We start from the raw sequence: 10,497 nt of genomic DNA, 5'->3' as shown, positions 1-10,497 counted from the left end.
CTCGCCTACATCGTCCATATAGGACGACTCGGGAACTCAACTCCTACCCCGGGCAGCTCACCTATCCCCTTATGCCCAGGGGAAAGGTATCAAGCCGTTTGACAGCTGATGCTGGCTGTCAAACCGGCTTTTACGCAAAACAGGCGGGAGGCAGCAAACAGCTGCGACCGACGAAATCGCCTGCCACCGGAAGTCCTTCCATTAAACATTCTAATATTTTTTTAATGGCCAATTTATACATTTGGAAAATATTTTGCTCATTTAAAAAGATATGTTTCATAATAAGGCATTTTTTTAAGAATTCCACTAATTTTTTGCTTCTGCTTTGGGGAAATAGAAGAAAGCAATTAGGGAAATGTGGAAGGCATAATGTTTTTTCCTGAAATTGCCTCAGTTTGCTTCTTTTGTTCTTTCCTTCCTTTCCTCATATTTGCAAACAGCAGCTCACTCTAGTCAGCCCTGTAAGAATTTCTTACTTATCAGATACTCAAGTAAGAATTTCTATCCAGAAGCTGTTCGCAACAGCTCAGAGACCCTCCTTTATTTCTTTGGTGACTACTAGTCTTTAAGCAACGCCAATTGCTCAGGGTCTTCTAATTGAGGGGAAACGCAGGAAGATCCTGTACAGAATTTCCATATGATCCATCTGTAGTCTAAAATTTCAAAAGAGCCAGAGTGGCTTCTTTAAAGTTACCAGCCTCCTAACTGTGTTGTTATATTGTGTGGTCTACTTCCTGTCTATAATGTGCTTTAAATAATGGGGGTTTTTTTCTTTTTGAAAGAAAAAGTTATAAAAGCTTTAATTCCAAAGAGCGATTTGTCTCTTTGTGATTTCTTAAGCTAATTAATACCTGCTGCCATAACCCACTTTATGCTTTGTACCCTTTTTAAATAGTTACATCATGCTCTTCCTGATAGGAAAAGCCTTTGTGGCCACCAACAGGCTTAGTTTTTGTTTGGAGGAAGATGCTTCTGAAATAAGTATCCTACATTCCCTAAGTTTCAAAATATTTCCTACTATCAGCGCTTGCTGAGGTAATTGGTGACATATTTGATTCTGGAATAGTCTCTTCTCTTCTCAGGTATGGCTTTGTTGAATTTGATGATGTGCGTGATGCAGACGATGCTGTTTATGAACTAAACGGCAAAGATCTTTGTGGGGAGCGTGTAATTGTTGAGCATGCTCGAGGCCCTCGTCGTGACAGCAGTTACGGTTCTGGACGCAGTAAGCACTACATACCATTGTACCAGTGATTCTTCTTTCTATTTAAAATAGAATATTTTTAAAACTGTATAATTTTTTTAAATGTAAAGTTTGACTACTGTGGTTTCTATTAAAATAATATCTGGATGTTAAATTATATTAAACTTTTTTAATGTAATTAAATAAATGAGATTTAATTTTTGTTATCTTACTTTTGTAAATATTTAAATGGCTTATTTGTAATGTTAATATTTGTTTAACATAGACTTAACTAAGACCTCAATGTTTCAATTAAGAGTCCTTTGAGGCTAAGATGACTGCCTGTTCCATTTGCTGACCCTGGGTTGCCTTTCCATGAGTGGCTCTTTGACCTTTGTGGCCCTTGGCTGACCAAAAGGAAGCCATGTGACGACCGCAACTTTTTCCCATTAGACCTGGGTGGTGAGGACCCCAAGGGTTAGAGACAGATGTGATTAATCTGAAATAGGTGCCTGAAAACCATTATTCATGTCAGATATTCAGAAAACTTTAAATCAATGTAAGTAACATTAGTAACTGACTATAGTGATTTGGTTATTTTGTTTTCAAAAAATGTTATTTTTTAAAAAACGTAATTGTAGATGCATGTTCAATATTAGTAGTTAATGTAAAATATACATTATTGTGTGATAATATTCTAGACATATGTACATAGATTTCTGGCTGGCTCTATTAGTATAATATTTAAAGCAAGGAGAATGTAGTTTAGCCTAGGGATGGGGGCGGGAAATTGTTAACATAACTTTTGGATAGACTAGTTCTTACATTGTTTGGGGGGGAGGCGGGGGGGAAATGTAGATTTAATTCCTAACTCCACTTTATTAGCTAAAGTACTGCATCTACTTATCACCTCTCAAGGTGGATATGGTTATAGAAGAAGTGGAAGAGATAAGTACGGGCCTCCAACCCGTACTGAATACAGATTGATCGTTGAAAATCTGTCAAGCCGTTGCAGTTGGCAGGATTTGAAGGTAAATGGTGTCTGGACTTCTGCCAGTTCTGATTTAGTGATAGATAGTGCAAACATAAATTGAAGCCTTAATTCTTGCTGTATGATCCATACCAAAGGAAATAGATATTTGTTTCCCAAATAAATTCTTTATAGTTTTTATTTGAAATCTTAGTGCAATATACTAAGTGCAATTGTGAGCTTATTGAGCACGAAGTGTTCACTGTCTATGCTCTTTTTATTACATATATTACATTACCTATTAAATACAGAGAACTGTTTTCAACTGAATAAAAGTCTCTATATCAAATCTCATCCATGACCTTGATGTTTTAGAAGCTATTCAGAAAAGCTAAGAGCCACTGCTTCTTTGAGGCACTTATTGCAGTGGCTTGCCTTTCTGTTTAAGATTGGTTTACTGTTTGGCATTTGAATTGGCTAACTACTTGTCACAGTTACTTACAGGCCACTGTAAAAGTTCTTTATCTCTAGGGATTCAAACTGTTCTCAAGTACAAGCAGTCCTCAATTTACAACCACGATGGAGCTCAAAGTTTCTGTTGCTAAGCGAGACATTTATTAAGTGAATGTTGCCTCATTTTACGACCTTGCCACAGTTGTTAAATAATCACTGCAGTTAAGTTAGTGACACGGTTGTTAAGTGGATCTGGCTTCCCTGAGTTCAATTGTCAGAAGGTCAAAAAGGGTGATCACATTAACCCGGAACACTGCAACCATTATAAATATGAATCAGTTGCCCAACATCTGAATTTTAATCATCTGAACATTCAGATGCTGCAACAGACACGAATATGAAAAATAGTCATAAGTCACTTTTTTCAGTTCCATTGTAACTTTGAACGTCACTAAATGAACTATTATAAGTTGAGGACTATCTGTACTTTCCTGGAGTAGATCAGTATCTTTATTACAGATACAGATAGCCCTCAGAAAAACTAGCTATATATGTATGTGTGTATTTTTCTGCCTCTTCATGTTATAAATCATGAGCTCTTTTTGGATTGCTTACAATGCATTTCTCTTGCAGGACTGTTGATTATACCTTTTTTGTAATGGTATACCCAGTGGTACTATCTAGTCCTTGGGGTCTTGTTTCCCCCTTGCAAACTCCAGCCTTTATAACTACCTCCATTTTTGCCCTCCCCTCAATTGATTTCTTGTCGTGTTCCGTCTCCTTTTAAAATTCTACAAAAATGATGTCCTGAAAAGCAAGTGTGTTGATATTTTAGGTAAAATTAGCAATTATCTATGATGCCTAGAAATTGAGAGGTAGATAGAGATATAGAAATGAGAAAATCTTGATCAATAAATCAGTAATTCGTTGTAGACATACAGATGCCGCATGTGTGCATATCAATACGTGCCCAGGTGTGTGTCTGTGTATGTGTCTCATTTTTTCATTTGTAGCCTTTAACAAAACATGATCCATTGACACTATCAGAGTTAGACAAAATACTGAAACCCTGTATCTGTTCTTAGGATTATATGCGTCAGGCAGGTGAAGTGACATATGCTGACGCACACAAGGGGAGAAAAAATGAAGGTGTGATTGAATTCAAATCTTATTCAGACATGAAAAGAGCCCTTGAAAAACTGGATGGGACCGAAGTAAATGGTAGAAAGATAAGACTAGTGGAAGACAGGCCTGGGTCCAGGCGCCGCCGTTCTTATTCCAGAAGTCGCACTCATTCAAGGTAAGTTTGTTCATAATACTATGCTTACTAGGGCAATAGTTCAGTGTAGTTAATGAAAAATAACAGGATATTCCCTTGCAGGAAAAGCAGTGAAGTGTTAAAAGAACTGAAATTATCATAATGACTTGTGCTGATGATAAAGAAATAGAGTATGGTTCAGGAATAATGTCAATGACTTGGCAAGTTATGACTTGGCATTATACTGTTGAGTAACCAGAACAGTCATGTTTACATGTATGGAATCTATATCTCCAGCCTCCATTTGCCATTGAGGCAAACCATAGTCTTTTCATTTGAGGAAGCAGATAAATCATCTGTCTGAGGAAAGGGATGTATGATCCTTTCCCGGAGGCATTGCTATAAAGCTGTTCTACAGAGAAGCAGATAATGGAATTTTATATGGGAAAATTATATTAATTGAGGATCTCTGTATAAAAGCTGGAACCTGGTGAAACTGAACAACGGTGTTTTAAAGCCACCTTTTAATATATTGAAAATGTTGATACATTTTACTTTTTATTTAGAAACGTATAAATATGGTATAATTTTGCAAGCTAGAATCAGAAGTCGGATCCAACATAAGAATGGCAGTATCTCATTGGCGGAACATATATTTAGGTTGTAAAATGTCACAAAATCATTCATTGGCATGTTTAGATAGAATTTTGAAAAATGGCCTGGAAAGTTATTACCAATTATTGCAGAGAATAATAGCTAAGCTGATCAATGACTTCAGTTTTGTTCAAGGGTTTCTGTCACATGTTCAGGTCAACACTTAAGTAGTACTGAGCAGCTTTTTAACTCCATGGTATATCAGTTGGAAACCTTATAGTGAAGGGGGTTCCAGAAATATTTGAATGTACAAAAAATGGTTTTTACTACAAGCATAGAAACTGTCTATTAAATAACACACAACTTTTCTTGAAGATAAAAAGCAAATATAATAATAGATTGGATCTTTCTCTGCAATGTAAAACTATTGGAAAAGCCTTGTATCTTGTAGTTTGAGTTGTCATAACAAAATTATTATCTAAATAACTTCCTTCCTCCTGCTTTCTTTTCTTATTCCAGTGATCCCTCTGACCACAATTGCATTCTCTTTATTTCATCTATTTACATGTTTGTCAAAACTGGCTTTTGTTTTTCACAGACACTTAATGAAAGTAATTTTGTCGCTGACATTAGGAGGCTTTATGGAGCCCATTTGCAAAAACTTGTTAAATCTTTTAGTAATATATAGCCAGAACTATGCTGCCTCAGAAATGCTCTAGGGAGATAGCGCCTTCTGTTACATTGTTTTATGCAGTTTGAAAGGGAATTTCTATGCCATGCTCAGCTGACTCTTGAAAGCATACTGTGACACGATTGTATTACCTCCAGGTCTCGCTCTCGAAGCAGACATTCCCGTAAAAGCAGGAGTCGTAGTGGCAGTAGTAAAAGCAGCCATTCAAAGAGCAGATCACGATCCAGGTACAGTAAAGTTTAAATAATAATGGACATAATTTAAGCTTATGCTTCGGTAACATGCATTCTAACAAAGTTGGCAGTATTGTAGTAATTGCTCTTCAGGATATGGTATTATAATCAACAGTTATATGCCTGATACAGGGGATTATTAAGCATTTAGAATATCATTGAAATCATAGTTGTGAAAATTTAAACAGTGTTATTTAACTACTTGGCATATTTATAATTTGGAATTTGAGCTGTCTGAGACATCTGATGAATTATTATATCATTGAATGTCTGAAAACTTTCTATATTTTTTTCTTTTTGATTACCGGGTCTAGATCTCATTCCAGAAGCAAGAGCCGCAGTCGAAGCAAAAGTCATAGCAGAGGCCAAAAGGAAAAAAGCAGGAGTCCAAGCAAAGATGACAAAAGCAGGAGCCGCAGTAGAAGTGCTGAGAAATCTCGAAGTAAAAGTAAAGACAAACCACAGGAGATAGTTCAAAATGATGGTGACCACCAATCAAAAAGCAGAAGTCCCAGCAAGGAAAAGAGTAAGAGTAAAAGCCGGAGTAGGAGTGGCAGTAAAGAGAGGGCAGAAAGGGAGGAAAGGGGAAGCATTAGGGGGAGTCGGAGTAAAGAGAGAGAGAAGAGTGTCAGCAAGGGAAGGAGCAGGAGTAAAGAAAGGAGCAGGAGTAGAAGCCGTAGCAAGAGCAAGGACACAAGGAAAGGTAGGAAAAGGATCAGGGAGGCCAGCAGGAGCAGGAGCAGGAGTCACAGCAGAAATGAGAGAAACAAGAGAAGGAATAAACGTGACAGCAAATCTAGTAAGAAGAAAAAGATAGAAGACCAAGAGCTGTCCAGGTCTAGGTCCAGGTCTCGGTCTCAATCCAAGGAAAAAGAGCGAATAAAAACAGAACCTGACACAAAAGATGCCAAAGGCGAGGGTGAGGAAATGGACACCAGATGTAAATCTCGATCAAGATCAAATTCCAAGTCTAAGCAAAATGTCAAATCAGAATCTCGTTCCAGATCCAAATCAGTTTCAAAAACAAGATCCCAGTCGAAGTCTAGATCGAGATCTGCTTCTAGATCACATTCTCGATCTAGGTCACGATCTCGTTCCAGATCCTAAACTTGCTGCAACCCACATTTAGAGCTCTATGAGAAGTCTTTTGTACATGTTTGGTAGTTGTAGCACAAGTGATTGGAGTAGAACACGTCACTGCTGTACATTTTTAATACCCCCAGTGGTGTGTTTGTAAGTGTTTGGGTCCAGTGCTGCCTCTCTGTTGCACGTTCTGGTTCTAGAGACCGAGGGCTTTACTTCAGGTACCGTGCATCATCCTAGATTTCCAGAACAGCCATAGAGAAGGAGCACTGCATTGATGGGCTTCTAAGATTGGAATGAGGACTCCTAGGTAGGTATGGTAATTTCAACAATTTGCCCTTTAAATTGATGCCCTTTGATGTAAGCCATTTAGTGAAAAGTGAAAAGTCTTAAATTTCATAATACTTTTTTTGTTTCATATTTTGGACTTGCAGAGTATGTGAATAGCACAGTCAGGAAAATAGATACCTACAGTAAACTATAGGAAGGGAAGAAACAAAAGTAGAGCTCCACATTCTGGTATTGTGACAATATCCTTGTTTTATATTTTTTATTTTTCCCCATCTTGCAAAGTACAGTGACCCCTGTTTCCATTAAATTTGAATAAAGACTATTTTTGCTTGACCAGTTGTTGTAATGCTTTTAAGTTATGCTGCTTTGTTCCCTTAAAAAATGTACAAGTTTCAAAGTCAGTCATGTACCCCATTATAGGGAGAGTTTGCAACGAAGTCTTCAGACATTTAATTATTTAACAAAAAATTACAACTGTCTTTTTCCTTCCCAAATTTCTCTGCCACTTGGGGGAAGGGAAAAATAAGAAAAGATACTTGTGGGGGAACAATTTGTGCTGATGAAGTCTCCCTGATATCATCCTCAACTTATGGATCCATCCATCTACTTTCCTTAGCCATAGTGTGGAAGTGACTTTTACACATTTTTTCCCCAATTGCAGCCCTGAGATTCCCAAGTACTCCAAGTAGGTTCATTTCTGTGCAGCTTTTCCAACTAGTTGTGATATTGAAAACAAAGTCCTGGTCTGAAGGTGTTCTCAGAGGCATCCCATTTTTTAATTCAGTACAGGTAGTCCTTATTTAGCTATCACAACTCTGTTAAGCAAAGTGATTGTTAAGTGAAACCACAACTGTGCTTACGATCTCACTGCACTTTTCCTTTGCTTTACAAATTTGCGAAGATTGTAAATGTGGGCAGTGGCTGCAAAGTTACTTTTTCATCATTGTAGTACTGAACAGTCATTGTGCAAAGCAGTTGCTAAACGAAGATTGTGTTCACTTTCCTGAATCATTTGCACATGGTTCAAAAAGGAAACAGCTCCAATTAAGTCTGAAATCTGCCTCCTACTGTGATAATCAAATGACGAACTTCAAGCATAATTAGATTTCTCCATAAGTGGAATACACTATTTGGACAAATGGTTATTATACATCTGGGAAGGAACTGCTGCTACATACAGACTTTTGCAGATGTTCAAAGCTTTTGCTGTAATAGCAGCAAACAATATTCAGAGGAACAGAGTTCCAATTGATACATCATGGGGGGATGTATGGGAATTATATCAAGTCTTGGCTTCACCAAGGATTGGCTACAAGATCAGTGGTCATCAATATTTGCAGGTTTTATCAACAGTGTTACAATATTACCTTCATTACCTAAAAGAACAACACAACTAAAGTGTAAACATTTCTCTGTGTGTGCCAGGCCTGTATATGAAACAAATCCCTCTACTTTTTGCATTCACCCTTGCTATCTTTGTAAAGAAGCCAATAATAGCATTCTTGCGATTGTTGGGCTCAAACTCAATTTCACACATTAAGATTGCATAGCAAAGTTATTCTGTAAGTAAATCATACCCATATTTTAACATTTTTCCAGTTACACCATTAGTTACACGCAGCCTTACCATTTTCAACATTCTTCTAACCTATTGGGTCCCTAAATATTAACTTCCAATAACCAACATTTCACATAATGATTTTAATAGGACAATAGATATAGACTAGATCAATGGCCTTAGTTACACCTAACCCACACACTATATAGCACTATTATCATTCCCTGCTAACAATAAAGATAGTAGTGATCAGTTTAGGTGTACTTTGGGCAGTGTGGCGCCAGTACAATCACCTTCCAATTTTACCCTCAGCATGTTCATGTTATTCTATGCAAGCTAGAATCTTTAGAGCAGGGGTGTCAAAGTGCTGGCCCGCAGGCTCAGTGCATCATGGCAAAACTGCCCACTCCATTGCAGGCAATGGAAAAAAAGTTGAGATACGTCATGGCACGTCACATGATGTTGAGAATTCGACACTCCTGCTTTAGAGGCTACTACTGCAACCCCAAACACACTTTCCTGCATCACACTTGTAGTAATCAGTGCTCAGTCATTGCAGGGTGCAAATATGGCTGCCCGCCGTCGCAGCGTTTATTCTTTTATATACAGTTTTCCAAGCAGCAAAAGTTTAACATGGCAATAGCATTTTATTGGTTAAACTCCTTACCAATCCTTTAAGAATATAGAAGCCAGAGGCCCAAAACAGGGAACAGTTGGCTGTAACATCCTGTTGGTGTAAGCTAGCTGATATCAAGCAGGTGAGGTCATTGTACCAGCCTGGGGTACTTTCCCACATTGCCATAGTGCTGTGAAGGGAAGAGATAATGTAGAGAGAAGAGGCACATAGGCTTTGGAGGGGGCAGTTTGCTGCTCCCGACCTCTACCTGGCCCTCACCTCTACATCTCACTCTTTTTTGTTTTGTTAGACGAAATATCGTCGTAAGAGGGGTTAATAAAAGGATTATAATCAGGAGAGGAGCATCCTTGCAGTTGTTTATACAGGGCAAAAACTTGACCCTGAGGCAATGTGGGAGAGAATTTGGGGCTAAAAGCTCTGATGCATATATATTGCAAAAGGAAGGAATACATTGCACAAAACCACCCACCAAGATCCTAAAGTATCAATTTTCAAATCATAGGCCAAATTGTGTAAAATATTAATCTGGTGCTGGATGGTTCATGAATTATCAGAAATATTGAAACAACACATTCCTCAAAACTTTCACAACCCAAATACTGATGCAGAAGCAAATAATTGATAGCAGTGTGATTTTGCAAAATAGCTTTTCTCAAATCTTGCAGCTCATGGTTGATTGCTGACATAGCTGAAGAAGTAGCATTAATTGTTTTTGCTAAATTACATGCAATAGCATTGATGTTAAGGTGAGCACGAACAGCAAGTCCTGGCACACCCACTAGAGACATAGTCAGTGCCACATATTCTGCTTTATTAAGTAAAGCTGTCTCAGAGTCACAAGTAAATTTAATAAATAATAAATAAGTGCTGTCTAGCGTGACCCCACGTCGAGAACGGTTCGAGTGAACTTCTTGTTTGGAAAGCAAAACAGGAATCAGCCGGCTGAGGCAACACTGCGCTTCACTAATATTAGCAGGAATATAATTAAAAGTTTCTTGACCACATGTAAAAAACCATCCTTGCAGTAGCCAAACATGTCCAAAATGAAAGGAAGTCTCTTCAAAAGCTGTGCAGTTTAAAATAGGTGAGCTAATGCGATGACAGTTTTTTTACTTGAAGAAGTACAATTAACTATTTTTGCACATGTTATATTTGCAGGGATAGCTACCACCGGGATGTGCAAAGCAATAGCGTCAGGGGGTGGATAATAAGCAGTTACCCCCCAGCTAGATATAGCCTTATAGTTAAAGTTCCCATTGAATAAAATTCTGCTCAAGCCAGTAAAGTTTTGAATTACTGCAGAAGGGGTGCAAACAAACTAAACATGTAGAAAGCAGATTTTCCATGTCATATGCTTCAGATAAGCAAAAGATATCATTTTGTGTGATGTTAGCCAGCTGCACCCATAGATTTTGCTTCATTCATTGCTCGAATGATTGGGTGGGATGACAGTTGTTGTCAAAGGGCAGATGTTAACGATCAGACACAAACAAATGATGGCTAAGGAATTTGCAGTTAAAACCGCAAAAATGGCAGCGCACAGGTT

At 38.0% G+C, this 10,497-nt stretch overlaps 1 protein-coding gene across 1 annotated transcript in view; it reads left to right on the top strand.

Annotated features, from left to right (window-relative positions):
• SRSF4 (serine and arginine rich splicing factor 4) overlaps positions 1 to 7,089 on the top strand; it is a 13,614-nt gene extending 6,525 nt beyond the window's left edge. Inside the window, exons 2-6 of the mRNA XM_015814325.2 lie at positions 1,083 to 1,225; positions 2,102 to 2,214; positions 3,692 to 3,906; positions 5,287 to 5,376; positions 5,697 to 7,089. Coding sequence (XP_015669811.1) covers positions 1,083 to 1,225; positions 2,102 to 2,214; positions 3,692 to 3,906; positions 5,287 to 5,376; positions 5,697 to 6,489 — 1,354 coding nt within the window. The 3' untranslated portion in view covers positions 6,490 to 7,089. The remainder of the gene's footprint in view (positions 1 to 1,082; positions 1,226 to 2,101; positions 2,215 to 3,691; positions 3,907 to 5,286; positions 5,377 to 5,696) is intronic.
• The last annotated feature ends 3,408 nt before the right edge of the window (positions 7,090 to 10,497 follow it).

This window comes from Protobothrops mucrosquamatus, unplaced genomic scaffold (genome assembly GCF_001527695.2).
Source record: "Protobothrops mucrosquamatus isolate PMUCROS unplaced genomic scaffold, P.Mucros_1.0 scaffold237, whole genome shotgun sequence".
Taxonomy (NCBI): Eukaryota; Metazoa; Chordata; class Lepidosauria; order Squamata; family Viperidae; genus Protobothrops; species Protobothrops mucrosquamatus.
The sequence above is the reverse complement of the archived record's forward strand: the minus strand, read 5'-3'. Positions and strand labels throughout refer to the sequence as shown.